Source organism: Podarcis cretensis (assembly GCF_951804945.1).
Source record: "Podarcis cretensis genome assembly, chromosome: 1".
Lineage (NCBI taxonomy): Eukaryota > Metazoa > Chordata > Lepidosauria > Squamata > Lacertidae > Podarcis > Podarcis cretensis.
In genome coordinates this window covers 87,771,384-87,793,344 of record NC_137170.1, presented here as the reverse complement: position 1 = coordinate 87,793,344, position 21,961 = coordinate 87,771,384, and the positions used below count along the sequence as shown (strand labels likewise).

Below are 21,961 nucleotides of genomic sequence, written 5' to 3'. Positions count from 1 at the left end.
AAAGAAAAGGTGTAACTATCCCCAGGAACTTTCTACTTCCCTGTAATATCCAAGTACCTTATGCATACAAACAAACGTAATCATGCTTGTTTGCATACAGTCTGTGTCTTAATATGAAAGTTTATTTCAAAGAACATGAACACAACAACAAGAAGAGAAACTGCATGCTTTCCTGTAGTGAGACCCTCCCCACTAAGTCTGCTGGGAAAATGCTACCTACCTCCTAGCAAATCCTTCTGTTGTTGCTAGGGGAACTCAATACATTGGTACCTCGGGTTACATACGCTTCAGATTACAGATGCTTCAGGTTACAGACTCCACTAACCCAGAAATAGTACCTCGGGTTAAGAACTTTGCTTCAGGATGAGAACAGAAATCGTGCCACCGCTGCGCGGCAGCAGCAGGAAGCCCCATTAGCTAAAGTGGTGCTTCAGGTTAAGAACAGTTTCAGGTTAAGAATGGACCTTTGGAACGAATTAAGTATGTAACCAGAGGTACCACTGTAGTCAAAAGCCTTGCTTTTTACTGTAGGCTGAAGAGGAAAGATGGCAAGTTGCTTGTTGTCAGCTATAGGAAAATGGTGGACTGAGCTAGGTTTTTTCTAAGGTTGTCAGAAAGTGACCCCATAGTGTTCTGTAATAATATAAAATATATTTGAAAGCATTTCCATGAATTTCAGAACTCCCCGTTCCCTCTTAAATTATTTTTCTTCAGCTTAGGTCACGTCAGCTTCACACCTTGTTGCTTGTTCAGGTACAATGAAAAATCACAACAATAAAAATAATGCAATAGCCTGCTAAGTGTTTAGTCCTGTGTTGGAAGCAACCTGCCTTTTCTCCAAAGCAGCAGGGTCTAATGCAGAAATCCTTTCTCTGTTGAAGTCATGGAGCCAAACCACTGCGATCGTAGTCTACCTTCCTCTTGTGAGTGACATGGGCCTTCTTGAGTGTCCATATGTCTGGAGCAGTAGCAGTCACCTCAGTTCAGTCAAAAGCATCTGCTAGAGGCCTTGAAGCAAGATGGATTTTTGTGCATGATAACATGTCCTACAGTCAGCAGGGGACAGAAAAAGGAGACAAGCAACAGGTGCAAATGTTCAACCAGGGCCAGCTTTCTCTCCATCTGTAGCATGGCTGCTTCTATAACACTCTAGCAGATTTCAGCGGTTGAAAAATCTATTTACAGTTCTGCAGTTCAGATCCTCCTTTCTTATTGCTTCTCTCACCTCTTTCTGCATCATAGGTGGAACACGCAGCCGAAGCACCAATGTTGCCTGTTAGGAAGAAATCTCTCTCTCTCTTTCATGGGCTGGAAAGCCCCACCTTACCCTCATGTGTCATAGATGCCCTGGAGGTAACCCAAAGTGCTGGGTAGCAAGTGTGGCCTTTAATGGCATCAGATTGAATACCGGTCGATGCCTGTAGAAGGGAATGAAGAAAGTTAATACCATAGTGGGAGAAGGATCCTGCCTATGCTTCTCCCTCTTTGTTGTCTGATGGGCGTGATTCGGTTGGGAAGCAGCTGTTTCCTTCCATGAACTACATATCCCAGAGGATAAGTCCTGTTCCCCCAGCTGGCCTGCTGGGAAGAATCGCTGCAGTCATAGACACAGGCCAGGCTGTGCCTCCTATAACAAACTCCTGGCCTAGAGAACATGCAGAAGCCTCATTGGATGCAGTGGCCTCCTGAATAAAAAGAAATATTCCCAAATGGGGTGATCAGTAAAGTTTCTAAAAGTTCAAAACCTCTTGCTTACAGTTAGAGGCTTTTGATGATCAGAGGCTAGTTGGTGCCTGAAATGCACCTCCTCTTTTCATGCTGCTTTTTATCAATGTAGCTGGTGGTCTCTCTTCTCCAGCCCAGCCCTTATGGTTCTTGGGTAGTCCCCGTGGTTGCAATTACCAGAGAGGGGTGTTCTGCTTAAAAGCAGTTGCATTGCTCAAGCTGAGCAAGTTTGGCCCTGAAAGCCATATACAGGGGGAGACTGCCTGAGAATCCTTGGGAAGCTGCTCTGAGCTTTAGTGTTTTAGCCTCTGGTGTTACATGCCCAAGCTTATTAAATTTCTTGTGCTCCATCATAAACTAGATAATCAGGAGCCAAAACCAGTCGGTTGAGTGGCAATCCTAAAAGTAACTCAGCCAGAAGTTAGGTGCAGATCGAACTTACTTGCAGTTTCTTAGCTGCCTTTCAAGCATTGTACTGGGAGTGGGGGGTTCTGCAGCAAAAAAATGGCTTAGGATTTTGGCTAAGCAGCTCTATCCCACTGATTTATTCTGCAGTGAATTATACTTGAGGCAACTTGCATTTCCTTATATCAGGCCCAGGAAATGTGTGGCCCTCCTAGATGTCCTACACCACCTCCCATCATCCCATACTGTTCCCCATGCTGGCTGGGGGCTGACCTGACTTGGAAAGTCCAACAACATCATGAGGACTGCACGGGTAAGCCACCCTCTCTATGGCATGGTGGCTACAGGCGCTGACCAAAGAGATGCTACCCTACACAGACCACGGACAGATCCACCCCAGCTTGCGTACAAACATGTAGGAGCACAGATGCAGCCGTACACACAGCTAGTTGCGGGAAGGTGGCAACACAGTGAACCAGAGAGCCCATGGCATCAGGCAAGAACAAGGGAGATCATTCAGACTCAAGCCCAGTGGAACAAGGCAACAAGAAGCCGTAGGTGGTGGCAGCCTGTGTACCTGTGGCCAGAGCCTCTCCTGGGAGCCACATCAGCCAGAATTGTGTGCTTTTGGGGGGAATTGAGTGGTAAACGCAAGAGGAAATAATAATGTGGTTGCTATAACAACTAATGGGTAGTCTAGGTTGTGCACCAGCCACGCAAGGCATGACACTGATCTTACCCCCCCACCCTTTATAGCTTATGTCAAGATGGGAGGAGAAAGTTCCTTAGCTCTTTTTTCTAGCTGCTGTGCTCATCCATCACTGAGATGCTTCTACGCAGGTGGAAGAGTGAGAGGAAGCTGACGATGCCCCCCAAAACTTGTAGATAATGTAATAAAAGTAGCAGAAGCTGGATCCTGCAATAGTAAACTACTATACTGTCCCCGCTCCCCACAATGGTAAGGGAAGCCTTGTTGCAAGGGAGATTGATGAGCCCTTTAATTTAAGTAAAATTAACTGGGAATAAAAAGAATGGAAGTAAGAGAAGAAGCGAACGTAAAGGGAACAAAGAGAAGGGATTAAAGAAGCAGGCTGTTTATGGCAGGGGAAAGTAGGATACAAGTTAAGTGTGAAAGGAGATGGGGAGAAGAAATGAGAGATTATGAAAAATACTTTTTTGAATGGCATGTGTGTGTGTGTGTGTGTGTGTGTGTGTGTGTTTGGGGGGAAAGAGGTATGTGCAGATAAAATGCCTTCTCCCCTTTTAGCCTCTAGCTCAGCAAATTCTGCCTATAAAGGAGAGGCTGAGTCATGGTAACTCCAATATTTATACTTAGCTTGAGGAAAGCTGAACTATGGAACTCCTTGTCACAAGGAAACCACTTTGGCAGAGAATTTAGCAGGTTCCAGAAATGGATTAGATACCAGTGAACAATTATGCCAGATGATTAGAATAAACTCTGCCTCCATTCACCACCATTCTATTACTGGCTCTGCCATTTTGTGTTTGGTAGGCCTCTCAGGTGGTTGCTGGGGGGTAGAAAGCTTGAGAACTCCTGAGTTAGAAGTCAGAGAAAAAATCACAGCAGATGAGTAAAAATAGTTTACAAGGCATGGAAGGGGGCAGGGGGAACTCTTCTGAGATACACAGTGGCTGAATTTCTGATGGACAGATTTGAAGTCACAGGAGAGCTTTCAGATAAAGGGGGGAATTTGGGGGTGGGGAACTGTGGCTGTGTGTGCTTTATCCACTGAATATCATATTTTTCCATTGCAACCTTTAAAGGCTAGGCTTAACAGCTGACCTGACACTCTACCTGCCCCCAAGCTGTAACTGCCTCTGTGCCTTTAGCAACCACAACAGGTAAATAAATCAGCTGGGGTGACTACAGGGCATGGGAAGTAACATAACCCCCAGCTCATGTTACCCAGTGAACTGGTTGTTACTGAAAAACCACCATTTCCCTGTGATAAAATCTGTGCTAGGGAAATGCAGTGGAAAAGCAGGGTTTTATCATTTCAATTGGAAATGAATCTAACATGCAGCACATCTACTAACACTCTGCCAAAAGAAATTTACATATATGTGAGACATACACCAGCTTTCCCACTACACAGCTGCTTAGTTTTCTGGATGCAGAGGGTTCCTCTGATGCCGTCCAGTTCTATAACCAGCTCTTCCCATGCAACAAAACACTTCCAACAATTGGTGTGCCGTGCTAGCACCAAGGGATGTGAAAAAGAGTAAGGAGAAAATCCGAATGGATTAGAGGTGGAATAAGAAGCTGCTGGTTTTAAAGGTTTAAGCACAGCTTTGATGTATCAGGAGGCCTCTCTTTTGCCAGAAGCTGGAACCCTGCCTGTGTGTGTCTGAGCAGCCCCCCCTAATAATAATAATCATAATCATAATCATAAATAATGTATTAAATTTGTATACCACCCTTCATCTGAAGATCACAGGGCAGTTCACAACATAAAAATAAATGCAAAATACATAATAAAAACAAACCCATAAGCCCCCCTCCCACAAACACATTAAAAAGGACATAGAATGTTAATCAGCCAAAGGCCTAGTTAAAGAGAAACGTTTTCACCTGCTGCCTGGATATATGTAATGAAGGTGCCAGGTGAGCCCCCCCCGGGGAGCCACTGCAGAAAAGGCCCATTCTTGTATTGCCACCCTGCGGACCTCTCATGAAGAGGTTCCTCCTACAAGGCTATGCTGTGTTTACGATCCATAGCATTGGCCTCCCTTCCAGGCTGGGTGTTTGGTTCTAGACAGACAGAAATACAGACCTGGCTTGGCCGGACGGACAAGAGAGACCCAGCAGCAAGGCAAAAACGAGCAGCAGGGCAGAGGCTAGAGAGGCCAAGGCATGGGGCCTACCTGAGCTGGAGAGAAGCGGAGGAAATGGAGGGTACAAATGGAGGAAGGATGGAGCGTCAGGCGGCTTAAGAGTTTAGGGCATCGATACCTGCAGGCGTGAGAACCAGGGCTTGGAGAATGTCAGAGAGGGACACGATCCCCCGCGGGGTTTTCTTCTCATCCACCAGAACCAGACGATGGACCTGCCAGATGAGTGAGCCACACACCATCAAGAGTACGGTAACGGGATGAGCCGAGATGAGTGCTTGACATCCACAGGGCTAGCGTTACCCCTCCCTCCTGAGGCAAACCTCAGAAACGTTTCCCTTTGGTGGCATAATGCTATTATTATTACTATTAACATCATCACCATCCTAGTACAGCAAGATAGCCGAGGGACAGGGCATTCTGGGAAAAGTTGCAATTAAGAGTGGCAGGCAGGAAAGTTAAAGCTGGGTGCTGTTGCGCCGCCTATTAGCCTTTAGTTGCAGAGGAGCAACTGTGCTGTACAGAAAATAAGTCTAGGGCTGCTTCCCACATTATAATTTTTTAAGGTATGTGTGTTTGCATATGGAAACACCTGTTTGCTTCTAGAATGGGGAATCTGTGACCCTCTAGGTGTTTTTGCTGAACTACATTACCCTTCATCCCTGACCATTGACCATGCTGGCTGGGGCTGATGGGAATTGGGGTCCCAATGCTTTGTGAAGGACCACAGGTTCCCCATTGGTTCAGTAAATCATTACACGCAACAGATAGATGTTTCCCACCATATGCATGAGACTGCCATGGCTTCCTGCTGTATGGCAGCAAACAGCTGTTTTCTCTCATATAACATGTGAAGCAGCCTTTAGGTGTCCAGTTCTCATCAGCATCTGAAGATGGTTTCACTTACCTTGGGGACCACCCACCTGAGCAATCTACCTCTTCTGTGCGGGCTCTTGGCTTTCCCCGTGGACCCCCTTTTTAAGTGATTCATTGGGAATAGCTTCTACCCTGGAGAAGTCTCATGAGAATTATTTTGGGAGTTTTTGTTTTTTGCTTAAATGGTTGGAATACAGTATTCCACAATATTTCCCATCCTTTTCCTAGGGCCTGTAAGCCACTAGTGTGGACTTGTCTCTTCCATGAGTGTCATGGGGAAGAACAAGCCAGAGATGGTTACTGCTGGAACACCTATGCCAATAGAGCAAAGTCAATCAGGCGACAGGATTAGAGGCTGACTGGATTAGAAAGTGTCACTGGGCATGACTTGAGTAAGCAGAAAGTAGAGACAGAAGAGGTTTAGGCTGAACATTTAACTCCTGAAGTCAGATTTTATGGACCTGGAGAGGTCAAGGTCTTGCCACAGTGTAACTGTTACCTAAAGCGCACATTCTTCCTGCTCCACGCTGGCATACCTGCTCCTTGGCGATGCGGTCAATAATGTCTTCCATCGTTTCGTAAGGATGGCAGGTGAGCACCCCTTCCAGGCAGACTGAGCGCTGCTTCAGTGCTTCCCCCACAGTAATGTCCAGGTTGTTGTAGGACTTCTGGGCAGCCAAGTGCTAAGCAGAGACAAGGAAATGGTTTGAAGCCACCATGACAGATCATCCAGGCAGGGGCTTGGCATTAGCAGAGAATAAAGCTACCCCAATCCCACTTTGCAAAGGTGGGAGAACTCTGGCTTTAATATCCAGGTAACTCTTGCTGAAACAAGGCTCAGTTGCTACACACTGGTTTAATGCACCTTGTGACAGCCACTTTGATAAATGGACCCTAATCCGCCATCCATTTAGAATCACAGTATTGGAGACAATGTTCTCCTTTGCTTTTCACCCTATGTTTAAGAGGGAAACTGCTGCTGACTTCTCTGTCTAGAGCTGAAAAATAGTAGTGAAAATTTGTATCACCACCTCAATCCCTTTAGATAGATGGAGTTCAGGAAACATTTGCGAGGGATACCAAACACCACACACACACACACACACACACACACACAACCAAGTGATCTTCCCATCTTAAAATTTTAAACAGGTACTGCATCCCCTAGAGGCAAGACAGGGAAACATTCCATTTTCTTAGCTTTGGCTATTAAAAAAATCCATTCTCCCGCCAACCAACTTCACACCTGCAAAAATATGATTGTGCTATACTTACAATCACATCAAAGCGAGAGTAGAGGCCAACTACCCTCCCTGTAAAGAGAAAGCGAGGGAAGCATTATAAGGGACTCAGTAGAGAAAACCCTCCCATTCACCCACCTCATAATGTAGCTATCATCAATTTTTAAAAAGTATTGATATATTTAATACGTTCCAACTAAGCAAGTATTCCATATGTATTAATCATAAAAATAATTAAGAAATACCCGATAAAAGAAAAAATCCACTCACAATAAAGTCTTGAATAGAGCTAGACACAGAGCATTATTCATTCATATTATCATATATGTGAACACCACTTTTCCAGGCTTTTATCACATCTTGAAGTTTATGAGTTAATACATAGAAAGAGGGTTCCTGATTTTATGACAGTGGGTGGAATTTACAAAAGTGACAAAATCTGGGTGATAGTGATTTAACACTATCTCTGAAATGTTGCATATAGCACTATGGTTCATTGGCTCAAGCTGGGTGGGGGGGATTCAAATATGGAACCCCAAAACGGTGCAGCTTGGCAAAAGCTACATCACGCAATGGCTCAGATTGTTTGATAAATGTCACATAGGGTTTGTGGAATTTCAGGGCCCAAGAAAAAAGTAGAGGATGAATTAGAAAGCTGATAACATATGAGAGAGAGGTAAGGCTCAGCTGAAACGGCAAACATAGCGGTGAGCAGAGCAGAGGAGCTCCCCGCAGCAAGTACCTTTTTCATTAACAACAGGCAATGCTGAGACCCTGCGGTCCACAAAAATCTCCAAGGCTGTGTAGACAGGGGCTGACTCCAGGACCATGGCAACGTCACGGAAGGTGCCAATGCCCAGTTCCAGGATGGTTTTCTGCAGGAATCGTGGCTTTGGAAGCATGGCTCCCTGTAGTGAGAGAAGAGGAGGTTATTTTTTCCAGTGCATTATTGGTGATGCTCCCCCTGCCCCACAATGAAATGAATGATGTGCATTCACACAATAATGTAATTAATTGCATTATTAAATTTGGCCACAGTGAGCAGTGAGCTAGATAACATTTTTTGCAGAAGCTGAACTGCAGCAGAATAGAAATACAGTGGTACCTCGGGTTAAGTACTTAATTTATTCGGGAGGTCCGTACTTAACCTGAAACTGTTCTTAACCTGAAGCACCATTTTAGCTAATGGGGCCTCCTGCTGCCGACATGCCACCAGAGCACGATTTCTGTTCTCATCCTGAAGCAAAGTTCTTAACCTGAAGCACTATTTCTGGGTTAGCAGAGTCTGTAACCTGAAGCATATGTAACCTGAGGTACCACTGCAGACAATGAATATGGGACAAAAAATAAAATGATACCTTTTTACATCCCTAGTGGAGCCTAACCTCTTACTCTCCCAACTTCTACTGTTTTCCCAATTGTCTATTTTAGATCGTGAGCATCTTGAGGGAAGTGGCCAGTCTATTTTTCCCTATGCAGCTCTGCAAGGCACCACATACCCTGTTGGCTCTATACCAATAAATAAATGATAAAAGAGAGCATCGGGCACTGGGCCAACATAGGACCCACTGAGACCAAAAATAATCTGCCTTGCCATCATCTATGCCAAGAAGAATTTGGGATCACCAGACACTCACGAAGATATGCAGGAACTTGAGGATACGTTTGTGGGTCAGAATATGTAGGACGTTCCCTGAGATGGGCTCGATAACAGGCAGCCGATGGATCTTGTGCTTAATCAAGGAATAAACAGCATCAAATAGGCTAGGAAAGGGAGAAACAAAAGGGCAATATGACATGCCTGGAGATTGGCTCCCTGTACCCAGGGACTGTACCCATTTACTGCTTCCACTTTGGGCATCAGGCAGCACAGCTGCTCTAAATGGAGTAGGCGTTGTGAGACAGTGAGGGTTCCCCCACCCCTATTATGGACAAAGGCTCTGTGCATTCAGCTATTTGACAGGCAGAAATCAACAAGTGAAGTGTTTTCTGGCAAGGAACTGATGAGTAAAACTTCACTCTTTTAGACCAACTGCCATGCAGTTGTTAAAAGTACAAGACTCTTTCCATCAAAGCTAGCCACACTATTATTATGTACTCATTAAAATTCTTTCCCACCTTTCCTGCCAAAGAGGAGGGATCTGTGGGAGGAGTAAGCAAGCATCAGGAATGACTTACCTATCATTTGGGGAGATGCACACCAAGGGTTTGAAGAAACCTTGCAAATACACCTCTGGGGAGAAAGGAAAGCGTCTGAATAGTATATGGAACCGTTGCCCTAGGTAAGATGGGAGAACTACTACAGGTTAAGGATGAAGCTACTTCTGTGGGGGTAGGGGAATCTGGCAAAAGAGGTCAGTCGGGTTTCCAATCTATTTAGAAGGATGTTGAGTTTCTGAGATTTTGGCATACAACAGCTTGAGGTCACTATACCATATGGTTAATCACTGCCAAGTTGAAGATGATTTACCATAACATCAACTTTCTTCCCATGTTATGTGCACTGAAAGCATCTCAGAAATTGGGACAGTGATTCAATGTATAATACTTTTTAAAAAATAATTTTATTATTTATATCCTGCCCATCTGGCTGGGTTTCCCCACTTTGAAGAGAGAAAGGGTACTATAGCTGTTGTACTGAATCAGACCAATGATCCAGTTAGCCTGCGTCCTGATTGGCAGCCACCCTCCAGGGTTTTAGCTAGGGGGCATTTCCCTACCCAAACAGGAGATGCCAGGGATTGAATCTCAGATCATTTGCAAGCAGAGCATGTGCTCTACCACTGAACATGCAAGCAGTGAGCAGATGGAGGAGGATCCTCCCTGAGCCTTGCACATTCCCTGTGAGTCAGGGGCAGCCCACATGGTGCCCTCCACATGTTGGATTTCACTTGCCATCATCCTTGACCATTGGGCCATGCTGGCTAAGGATGAAAAGAGCTGGATCAACATCTGGAAGGTACCACATTAGCTACCCCTCTTCTGGGTGGTTGTGTGGACCAAGCTCAAAGGGAGAGGGTAAGTAGAAACACCAGGGACAGAAATGGGACAGGATCCAATGAGCTCACAGCAATGGGCTACAGCACATGGAATTTCATCAGAATGCAGCAAAAGAGCCTGTAGCGCAAGGAGGGTGAACCTGTGACCCTCCAGATTGTTATTGGTCATCCTGGCAAGGGCTGATGGAGCCCATCAAAACCAGAAGTCACTGGTTTCCAATCCCTAGAGTACTGTAACCTAAACCCTTTGCCTAGGGGCTGGGGTGGCCAGTGGGCCCCAACTCCCATCAGCCCTAGCCAGCATGGCCAATGGGAGGGAATTATGGGAGCTGTTGTCCTTTAGATGTTGTTGGACTAAATGCTGGCCGTGCCTTGTCTAGAGGCAAGACTATCAAGTAGGAAGGGATACCAAATTAAGAGAGGAACTGTTTAAATCAAGGCCAGAAGCAGGGAGACAGACGTAAACATGTGCACACACACAGAGTGCAATTCACCTTCCACTGCTGACAATCAATTTTAAAGATATTCAATAGCATCCATGCATACACTACTCCCCCTAGTGGTGCCCTCCTCACCTCTCCACGTTTCAATTTTGTGTTCCTCGATCTCATATATCTGAACCTAAAAACAGCACAAAATGATACTCGTGAGCAGGGTGATGTCACCCACAAAAGGATAAGATAGTGAGAGTTCCAAGCAGTCCACACTTGTACTTTGAAGTCACAGGTCCTCTTGCTTTGCTGTCACCCCTCTGCCCCTGCCCCCCTCCATCCCTGTACATATTGGGAGGGAGATGCTGGAAGCTGGTTTGCTCCAGATCTTGCAAAGGCAATTGAGTAGTCCTGGAAAACTCACCAGAGGTGATCGGTAGTAGCGATGTAGGATGTTAATGAAGTCAGTGATAGTCAACATACCTGCAGTAAGAGAGAGTGGGGGAAAGAGGAAAAGGAAGAGGGTGGATACACACAGGTGTAGGTCTGGAGGAGCTGAAGCAACAGGCATGAAGGGCTACCTTGTGCAAGCCCCAGTTCTCAGGACAGCAGATGGTTGAGCCTTTCCTTAATAAGGCACCTGCAGAATTCCTGCACACACCCAACCTTGCCTTCTTGACCATCCCTAGTACAGTTTGAATGGCCTGTAGTAGTCCTATGAAATCCCAGTTCACACTTCCTTTTGCCCAAAATCTGCTGTCCTGTGTTGCCCTCCTGAACGCAGCATCACTTACCCACAAAACACTGCTGCTTGTTGTCCCAGAGAGGGGCTGCTCGCACCCCATTGGCTACCATGGCTAAGAAGGCCTTCTTTATCTGGGGACAGGAGGAAAAAAGAATAGGTGGGCCAGACTGGCAGTTGCTGTTCAATATTCCTGTCTATCTGCCGTTAGGAGTAGTCAGTGTAGTGCCCTTCAGGTCTTGTTGGGCTTCAGCCCCCGTCATCCTTACCATTGGTCTGAGGCTGATGGGAATTGTAGTACAACATCTGGAAGGCACCACATTGGCCAGGCCAGATCTACAGGGTGAGGAAACAGCTGCATCCAGCCAAGAAGGCTGGGCAGGGGAAAATTCAGAAGTAATCGCCCACACTGCACCCCCTTGGACTCCAACTCTGTGTACCAATTATATTCTTCTGCTAGACTAGATATTATTAAACATTGTGGTTCAATTTTAGGGGGCAACAACCTTAGGCCTATTTTTTACCAAATTATGCGGCTTGGACTTTCTTCCTAGTTTGCTCTCTTCCCACGATTCTACCTCCTCCTAAATCACAGCTCTAGGAATGTGATGAACTACAACAAATAGGAGGGAAGGTAAACTTGCAGCAGCAGGAATAACCTGATGAAACAGGTAGAATTGCTTCATCCTGAAAGTGAGCATCTATTTGTTTAATCCTTGCAGACGGATTTGAGTTCCTATATCCAGCTCTGCCAGTGTCGTAAGAAGAGTCCAAAGGCCCACCTAGTCCAGAATCCTGTTCTCACAGAAGCCATCCAGATGCATATTGAAGACCAACAGCACTCTCTCCACTTGTATTCCAAAATAGTTAGTATTCAGAGGCCTACTGCCTCCTAAAATGGAGGGAGAACACAGTCATTGCAGCTAGTAACGATTGATAGCTTTGTGCTCTATTAATTTCTACAGCTCCCCACAACACACACACTGCCTGCCATAGCAGAAAGTCAAGTACCAGTACCTGACAGATTAGGAAGGAAGTTGAAAACTGCTGAGTGTAGTGTAGTTATATGGGAGGAGGGCAGACATGTACTAAAAGGGTAGGGAAACCCCCACAAACTTCAGTGTAGAATCCCTGTCAGGGGAGGTCACAATGTCAGGGGTGCAAGCGCTGTCTGAAGTTACTCCTGTCTGCGCTGACATGCAAGATATTTTATTCTGCCTTCCCTACTCCTTGGGAGGAATTCAATGTGACTCTATGGTAACTGGTCCATCAGCTTTTCAGCTTCCCCTGAGCCAATTTCAGATAACGTGGGAGGACATGTTGCACTAGTGTAAGTCCTCATGTTGGCTTCCACTAACAGGACTAGTTAAATGAATTCTGCCCCTTTATGTTTTTTCTTGTGTGAACAGCGTTATCCATCCTTCTGTATAGCAATCTGGAATCGTATAATGAACAGTTCAGAAACATTGTAAATTTTAAAAAACCAGAAGCGTTCCTCAAGTATAATTGTTTACTTTTCCCATAGAAGGGAAAAGCAAGCATTCACTTACATAAGGAAAGAAAAGGGATACCATCAGGTTGGAACTATGCTGCTTCCAATTATTCCCAACCCTCAGTTATCTGAGCTACTCTCATTCAAGCCTTTTGCAAACTCCCATCAGCATCATTCCACCCTGTATTCTATTTTGAGAACTAGCTTTTCTTGAGTGCTGATAACAATTTTACTAGGAACATTGAGAGGGAGGGAGCAGAGCTGTTGACTTGAGCCTATTGGACTACTGTCCTGTCTTTGCTGGATGTTTAAGGATTTGTAACAGGGATCGGGACTCCAACTCATATCAGTCCCAACAGTATCTGGATTGCCACAGGTTCCCCACCCCGATTAATAAAGAAATGAGCTTCCACTATCCCATTATTAAAATGACCAGTTTTCTATCCCCTTCCTTGACCCACAACAGCTCCCACTTCCCCCCTTACCTGCAAGGTTGTGTCAAACACTACCAGTTTGGAGCTGGTGGGAATGGCATCATAACAGTGATGGCGCCGCATGAAATGCATGTAAGTCTCAGCATCTGGTCCCAGCAAATCAGTATCAGGACCAAACCCAAGAATTTCACAGTCGAGAGAAATGATGTCACCGTCGTCATCTTTGTTGCTCTCATCTGGCTTGGTGACTTCTGATGTTGCTTTGGCATCCACAACCGTGCCTTTGTTTTGCTGACCGGCATCTTTAACATTCAGGGTGGGGGCACTGGCGTTCCAGCTCTTGCACCTGCCTCTTGGCATCACATCCTCCTTGCCCCCTGGACCTGTTTGTCTCCTATCTGTCACTGTGGCCTGTGGTCCACCGTAGTTGTCAGCTGTATCCAGTTCTCTGGCCTCTGAATCTGCAGCCTTAATATCCGATTCCGTAGCAACGGCATCCCCAGCTGTTACTTTGCCATCCCGATTTGCAGTCTTGGCATCCAGCCCAACAGCTCTGGGATCCCCGTCCATGGTCCTGCCATCTGACATCACATTCATCATGCTCAACTCTGTACCTTTGCCATCTGCAGCCAGGTCCTTGGCCTCTTGCCCTACAACCTTGGCTTCCAACGCTGATTCCTTAACATCCAGAGACAGGTTGGGGCCTAGTGGGTAAGGGGAGGCATTGCAAATCCAGACACCAAAAACTTCTTGGTAGGTGAAACATTTAAGTAATCTTGGCCCTTTTGACTGACACAACCTTCCCTCCTTCTCACTAAGCCTAAAGAAATGGTATGTTCTCACATAAACTGCAGGAACACGCATGCTGAGCTGAACAACCCGTGACTTGCACAGAGAACCAGCCAAAAGCTGCAGCAGTCACTGACCAACCCTACCCCACCCTGCCCCACAGAGCACATCCAGTTAGTTGATTGTTTACATCCCTTGACAGGCAGCAACCCACACACTTCAGCCTAAGGTGAAGGCATTTGCTGATTTCAGACAGAGCCCAAACTCTCTTCTGCAAATTTTACAGTAGAGGGGAAAGTGTAAAAGGGGCTAACTACTTGCTCTGAAAAAGCAGACCCGGTCAGGAGGGGGCTGTATACTGTATTTATTCACACATTTCTGTGGCAGTTGAATAGCTTCATTATCTTTATTGAGTGCCCTCACAACAACCCTGTGAGGTAGGTCACCAATATTCCCATCTGGCAGATAGAAAATGGAGGATGGACAATACTGGGCTTATCCAAGGAATCTAAGTATGAGCCCAGATTTTGAACTCAGGCCTCACATACGGTAAGTTTTTTGTAAGATCACATTAGGATGGGTTTCACAGGTAATAGCAGAACTGGAGCCATTCTCAAACAGGAAAGCAAAAAGTGAAATCTGGGTACAACTGAGATTTTCCAAGACTAGAATGATAGGGGAGGCAGTGGTTCAGATGGCTCGCAGCATGGCTCAAAAAGTGATGTATAATGTCCCAAAGTTAGTACACACAATCATGCTGTTATGGATTAGCAAGTTTAGAAGACACTCAAAGCAGGCAATTAACACCCCAAACTGTTCCCTGCAACACATGTCATGAGTCAGTCTGGCTGGCAGGCAGTGAAGTCTGTACTTGAAAGCGGTCACTCCACCACCGGCAGGCAAAACCAGTGCACTACCCACCTGCTTCCTGAGGCTGGAGGCCATTGCTCAGTGGTGCTGCCTGGGAGTTAAGGAAAAATGGAGAAAGTTAAAAAGTGGCCCCTGTGGTCCACATTCAATGTGCAAAATAGTTCAGCTTTTAGGATCTGAAGAGTGAGAGCTACAATTCTGCAGTGGACGGGGAACCTCAGACTCCACCCTAGGCCCTCAATTCCCAAAGTGCTACAAATCTAGTTCAAACAGAATGCTGGAGGGATCAAAAAACTTAGTGCTTCACATATATTCTGCAGGCAGAGGCCATTTCCTTCATCCTCACATGGCTGCTGTTTATTTCCTTCCTATTGTTACAGCTTTTCAAGTTGCAGGCAGAGTTGTTTGTAGGGAATGTTAAGCATGTTGTGGGAAAGCAGATGTTTAAATCTTGGGTAGAATAACCGTATGTCCTTTTTACATAATGGGAAAGAGGATGGCTTAACCAGCTAATACCACAAGGGAATTAAGAAACAGTGACATGGTGGGAGAGGAGACCTCTAGCTCTAACAATCCCCAACAATCATACCTATGGCTTCTCCAGTTAGTACCCAAAGCTAGCATCTGTAAGGACACTGCAGTAAAGGGTCTATTGTTAATGTGGAAGGAGTACACAGAGATGATCCAATAAAGCTGATTCAGGCTGCACCCAGTCAGAGACTGTGCATGACAGACAACATACTCAACCACAATGCATGCATACTCAGACACAGGAGGAAACATGCGTAAGAGCAGAGTGCAATCAGACACAGACACATGCTGAGACATGGAACAAACCCCAGACAGAGATTTGGTAGCCCACAATTTTCCTACCGCAACTGACAGAAAGCAGAAACATGCCAGCTGACAAATATAACCAGTAATTTATTTAATTTATTTATTTAATGTGTCAGTTGCTTTATCTTGCCCAGAGCAACCCAAAGCAACTTACAGCTAAATAAACAAACTAGACAATAAACCCCACACAGATACATTAAAACCAAGAGGGAAGAGAAATACATTAAGAACATTCCATCCACTTCTAAAAGGCCGCAGATAAGTTAAGGACCAAAGACCTGGTTTTGGAGGAAAATTTTAATATTAAAAAAGGCACTTGCAAGACAGCAAGAGAGCCATATAGGAATGGGATACAGCTGCCAAGTTTCTCTCACCTCGTTTATGGCTGCACTATTTGCTTGATCGATTGATCAATTAAATACGTTGATTAAAAAGGTGTCCTCAGTTCAGCAGATTTTTAAACAAATAGCAACGCCACACGAAAAGCATTTTTTCTGACATAGAGGGAGCCTGTTATGATGACACGTGCTTGCATTCTCTAAAAACACAACGCGCGTGCGTTTCTCTGTCTTCAGAGCTTTTGTTTTTGTTCACCCGAACACTTGCGCGGATCGCATTAATGCATAAGATTTATTTAAATGGGCAGGAGACGAGTCGGAGCACCGAGTTCAATTTCTAAACGCGAAATTGTTACGGGCCAAGGAATCGCACCCGAAGGTGTGGGAGAGAAAACGCAGAGGGGCAGGCGGCGCTCCGCACGTGCTCGAAAGCTCCGTTCTTGACACTCAAAGGTGTCCACTGAGCTTGGGGAGCAGGTTCCGGGGCTCAGGTAAGCCCCGCTAGCCCCACGCCCCCGGCAAGCGAAAGCAGGAAGTGGTCGCGGCGTTGTTGCGCCAGGAAGTGCCCTCCGTCCGTGCTCCCCGGGCCCGGCCTGGCCGGCAGAAAGGCACCCGCCGCGAAGCCCTTTCTCGGGGAGCTCTCTCCGCCGGGCTTACCTGCTCCGAGGCCGGTGCCGCCGCCGCCGCCGCCCGCTCCATGCCGAGGCAGCTGCTATTTTCGGGCACCTGGCCGGGGAGCCAGTCCGTGTCAGGAAGGCGGCGGGCCTGGCAGCAACCCCCGGGTGCGCGCGGCGCCAGGAGGGGCCACCGCCTGCCGCGCTGTGCGAAGAAGGGCCTTCCCGCCGCCTCCCGGGGGACTCAGGGCAGCGCGCGGCCGCCTCCCGAGAGCAGGGCAGGCCGAGAGCGGGGCTCTCCCAGGCGCCGAGGGGTGCTGGGGCGAGGGATGCGGCGAGGAAAGCGGGCTCCGCGGCCTCTCGCTCGGGAAGCTTCGGGCGAAGCCTCCTGTTTGCCCTGGAGGGCGGGGGGGGGGGAGGGGGGAGAGAGAGCGACTCGCTCTCCGGCTGTAAATAAATCACGGAATGTGCGAAGGGAGGAAGTCGGGGCACAGAAGCCTGTGCGCGGTGGGACACGGTCTCGCGGGGTGGGAGGTGGGGCGAGGAGAGGAGATGATGGAGGCTATTCGGGGGGGGGGGGAGCCCCTCCCGGGAGGAAGAAGCAAAGGAGTGAAACGCCAGTGATCGGCCGAGGCCGAGAGGAGCTGTTCCAGAGGTACAGTCCCTGGTGCAATGGGGACACTATACCCTGGCTCCCCAGGGCAGAGACTGTTCCCGCTTGCAGCGGGCTTCTTTCTTTCAGAAGGCCCCTATGCCTTTAAAAGTTGAGAGGTAGGCAGACATTGAGTTGGCGAAGTCACTCCCACCCGCAAGGAGTACTGATTGGAAAGCAATGCAACTTCCATCTGTTGCATTAAAAAACAAACAAAAAAAACAACCCTATTGTAGTATCCAGGATATAAGTGTAAAATTGTAATTTTAATGGATGAATCCTCCAGCCTTTTCCCCACCAGTCCCTCATATCCTTTTACCCACAAACTCATCCCCTTCCCATGTTCTAGCAGCAACATAATATTCCCAGTGTTCTTTTTAAAAATGCTAGTAAAGTTTGTCTTTACAAAAGCATCTGGAGAAAAGGAGCTCATATATTTCCAAAATGGTTTGGGCCATGATAACACTTTTAAAATAGGCCACTTGTTCCTGGATGTTCACCTAGCCAACTCATTTATCTGAAGCAATGTAGTTGCTTTGCAGCCCTCATGAATCTCTGTGGAGCAAAGCAGCTTGTGATTCAGTAGTGCTTGATAGGTATGTTACCTGAAATGGCAGGAGAAAATGTAAAAGTGTGCACACAATTACAACTTCAGTTGGAATCGTAGAAAATGCATTACAAGATAATTTTAGACCATGTGTTGACTTGTTCCATTAAGGGTTGTAAGTCCAGAACATCTGGAAGGCACCACATTGGCTACCCCCACAGCACGTAAAGCAAGACATAACATAGGAAGCCTGGGAAAGGAAGGGAGAGAACAGTGAAATGTGACATCATCACATTCATTTAAAACACATTTTCTCTGTGCGCACAATGTTTATCATACCTTGATTAAAATTTAGCAAGACCAGTAGAGATAAGACTGTTTGGATAGAAGCCAGATGTGACCCATGGGCTGCAAATTGACCTTCCCTGGGATTAGCTGCAGGGATTGGAAGCACTAAAATTGACTATACCCGATCTCCGCAATTAAAAGTCCTTACAATTTATATGTGGACTAGCATACAGCTTGGTTGCCCAATAAAGGCAGCATGAAACAGCTTATTAGTTTATAGAGCAGCATGAAGATAGATGTTCATAGTAACATAACTAGAGCCTGGCTGGATTAGGCCAAGAGTCCATCTAGTCAAGCATCCTGTGTTGTTGTTGTTTACAGCAGCCAGCCTCAAGCCTCTCTAGGAAAGGTACAAGCACGAGAGGAGTGCAATAGCACTTTCCTCCTGTGTGGCCCCTAGCAATTGGCTTTCAGAAGCATTAGTACAATACACATATCTATCCTCCATGAATTTATCTAGTCCCCCTTTAAAACAATTTAAACTTACTTGAGCGGGAGAACAATTTCTGACTTGAATTGTAGAGTTGGAAGGGCGCTCGAGGGTCATCCAGTCCAACCCCTGCAATGCAGGAATCTTTTGTCCAACGTGGGGCTCAAACTCACGGCCCAGGTTTCCCCTCCTGCACTCTGATAAGAACATAGGAACCTGCCTTACACAAAGTCAGACCATTGGTTCATCTAGCTCAGTAGTTGACAGTGGCTCTCCAGGATTTCCCAGCCCTCTGTAAAACTACTGGTGTTTTGTTTTGAATTTGGCAGTACTTGTTGCTCCCAATCATTTTGCCTACTTTTGTTTGCAGTTTGCCCCTTTGGATTCATGGAATAAAAGCCGGATAATATACATTTTTAAAAACAAACAGTAAATAAGGAGAACTTGGTCTTGGCCAGTGCCAGTTCCCCCTTCTGGCGACACCTGAAGCAGGTTGTTTCCCCCTGTTGCTTATGGCTAGCTATGACCAGGCACCCCTTTTATCTTTACATGCAGTTCTGGTCCTGCCTCAGAGCCTTGATCTTGATGCAAGTGCTTGCTGTCTTCACCTCCCCATCTACACATACTAAACATAACCCAGTTAGGATTGGCCTCTCCTCCCCGCTGTGGAGAATTCCTGGAGAATGAGTCAGGCTCCTAAAAAGAGAATGGTTGCTGCCCCTCCTCTCTCAGTTTATCTCCACTACTTGTAGCCTGAACTCAGCGACACAGGCCTTATTGGCTCTTGGCAAGAAAGGAAATGGTTACAGATGCCCACTGCCAGCAGAAAGCCAGCTGTGGCAGTGTCTCTGGTTGGTCAAAACTCCCAACACTTCAGGGGATAGATAACCTGTTCTTATCAAGATGATTTTCTCAACCTAGCAGGGGGAACGTTTGCTCCAAAAGGGAATATATAAACATAAAAGTTAAAAACCTTACACTTTGCAGAGCAAGCAAAGTAGTGTGGAGGTGCCTGCATTTCCTTTGCAGCTGAATAGCAGCTGTGTGTGCTCTAGCAAAAAATTAAAACTAACAGGAGGGTAATACCTTTATTGTGACCAAGAAAAGATGCAACAAAATGCAATATCCAGTTTAAAAGGGGTAAAATTTGCCCTTTGTGGACAAATAACACCAGGCAGTGTGTTGAGCAGCCTTTTCCTCATTATAAAATGTAACTTAAAAAAAAAAAAGCATTGTGGGAGATCTGATCATAGATCAGCATACACACCAAAAATACAGGCTTGGTGGCAGCAGGAGATGTGGATGCTGGAGAAGACTTTGTTGGCTGCCAAAACAGATTTCATGTTGCACCAAGGACCCTTTGGATACTGAAGACAACTGTGGCTGTTCCCCCTTGAAGCACACATCCACTGTAGTCCTTAGGAAAGTTTGTATATCGGTTAGTGGCCATCAAACAGCAAAAATTACTTACAGACCTTTCGTTTAGTTTATACTCACTTACCTGAGAGTGTCCGGTCTTGAAGAATACTCAATTTTGAGTTGACATGTATTGCTAGAGATGTTCTAGGCCTCTAAACCAAGTTGCTTGCCTCAAGGTGCCCACCTCAAAAGCAATTACTCCTATTTCAAGATATAAAGGAGCTGGAGGACTTGATTAATGCTGCTCTACTCTTTGAAACCAGAGCAATTTCTCCTTGTTTTATAGGGTGGCAGCAAAACAGAAAGCAAACCATAATAGTAGAGTTATGATATTTAAGACTGGAATGCATATACTGCTTCTACACAAACTCTGCATAAGAGGTATGGTGACCGTAGGAAGATAGTTATGGATTACTGCACTTCAACAATATCCTGAATAATGGTGGCTTTGCTAAAGTGCTCATATGAAATCAAGGTTTATTGAAAGCCAAGGCAATTTTGAAACTTAGCTGGACATATTAAGCAGCAAGAAACTCTGGAGAGCTGTCAGATTTCTCAAACCTCACATTCTTCTTCTAAAATCTCACGTATTTATCCAGATATGCCAGTAAACTATCTCTTGGATTTAAAAACCTTCAACACTGAAGCAGCTTTTGGAGCTCTGCCTTCAACCAGTGGACACATCCATCAGTGTAACTGTGTTTTATGAACTACTGCACCTTGTATATATTTCCAGGAGATGCACTGCTGGCTACATACCTGGCTAAAGTGGCTGGTTGGCTTGTTTAAACTTATCTACGTATTTGCTTAGTAATACTGCTGAGTCTGTAACTTTTAAAGTAGCTGTTTTAAAGGAAGTGTGGCCACAAATCCCAGAGATTAGGAATCTAATTGACAGGATAGTTTTATGTGAATTACAGATTCTGTTTGGATATCTCTGAAAGACTGTAAGGTGGTTGTTTTTTGCTAGGCAATAAAAGATTAATTAGATTTGCCCACATGACATTATGGCAGCTTAAGCAAATCAGATATATTACAACTGCATATCTGCCTGGAATAGCACACATATGCTATTCCTACCTCCCATGCTGAGCAAAAAAAAAATCAAACCAGTTTTCTTTGCTTGCAGAGCAGAAAAGCTATGATTTATGACAGACCCAGTTTTCATGCCATGCTAAGTCAAACTATGGAGTAGCACTCCTCCATAGCTGCTACTGCAGCCAAGCTGCTGTGAGCTAAGCCACAGTTTGGCTTAGCATTACTTCTGTGTCTGGGCTTGATGTTCCTCTCACTCCAGACAAACCATGAGTGGTAAGCCACAGAACATTGCCAAGAGCTCATGGTCTGTTTGGAGCAATATAAACCACAAGCTGTGGTTTGGATGCATCACTAAGCCAAACTGTAGGTTAGCTCAAATCAGTGCAGCGGCACCAAGACCCGAGGAGCAGGAAAAAGGCCACAATCTTCTCTCCAGGAACATGCCCATTTGCTCATTTGTGTTAAGCCATAGCAAAATGGGCCAGATTCTAGGAAGTTTATCTAGCAGTGTATTTGCTCCACACTTTCTTCCCACTTTTTTTTTTAACCTCAGTCAGTTTATTAGATTCACTATAATTGGGCCTTGTATAAGAAATTTAGGTGAAGTGAGGCAATCACTCTACAGAGGTTGATGTTTGTTCTCCTCTTCCTCTCTCAAGAATTTGGTGTTGACAGCAGAAACTCACATGGCTTTCCAGAGTCTAAATACCAACCTGGAGAAAATTTGCTTGTACGGTATTTCTTAGATAAGCAAACCTGCTTAGTGGCAGCTTAGAGCAGGGCTCACCTAGACTTAAAAATCCCTAAAGCACCCAACATTACCTTTACTGCCACCCGAGTTATATCACGACAGTCATGACCACATACTTGCACTTGAATCC

General features: G+C 45.8%; 1 protein-coding gene across 5 annotated transcripts; it reads right to left on the bottom strand.

The window, feature by feature from the left end:
• Positions 1-86: 86 nt before the first annotated feature.
• PRKAG3 (protein kinase AMP-activated non-catalytic subunit gamma 3) lies at positions 87-18,835 on the bottom strand. Of its 5 annotated transcripts, none has more exons than XM_079971364.1 (13): positions 18,681-18,830; positions 14,909-14,948; positions 13,250-13,902; positions 11,325-11,406; positions 10,955-11,013; positions 10,675-10,720; positions 9,279-9,333; positions 8,738-8,864; positions 7,843-8,008; positions 7,135-7,172; positions 6,396-6,542; positions 5,105-5,198; positions 87-1,418 (listed from the first exon to the last, which is right to left on the bottom strand). In XM_079971364.1, the coding sequence occupies exons 1-13, from the start codon at positions 18,738-18,740 to the stop codon at positions 1,396-1,398; spliced, it is 1,590 nt and encodes a 529-aa protein (XP_079827490.1). In that variant the 5' UTR covers positions 18,741-18,830; the 3' UTR covers positions 87-1,395. The 5 variants fall into 5 exon arrangements, 3 of the variants coding, with proteins under 3 accessions (XP_079827490.1, XP_079827492.1, XP_079827491.1); XM_079971366.1 differs by lacking the exon at positions 18,681-18,830 and adding an exon at positions 16,690-17,056; XR_013837506.1 differs by having other exon boundaries at positions 1,291-1,418; positions 5,017-5,198; positions 18,681-18,832.
• Between the last annotated feature and the right edge of the window lie 3,126 nt (positions 18,836-21,961).

What these genes read in the sequence shown, in the direction of transcription:
- PRKAG3 (XM_079971365.1), bottom strand. Translation starts at nt 18,833, where the DNA reads ATGTTCTTATCAGAGTGCAGGAGGGGAAACCTGGGCCGTGAGTTTGAG. An exon ending in CAAGCAGCAGTGTTTTGTGG is followed by an intron (nt 11,014 to 11,324) that starts GTAAGTGATGCT and finishes CTCTTACTGCAG; the next exon opens with GTATGTTGACTATCACTGAC. An exon ending in TGCATCTCCCCAAATGATAG is followed by an intron (nt 8,865 to 9,278) that starts GTAAGTCATTCC and finishes TCCCTTTCCTAG; the next exon opens with CCTATTTGATGCTGTTTATT.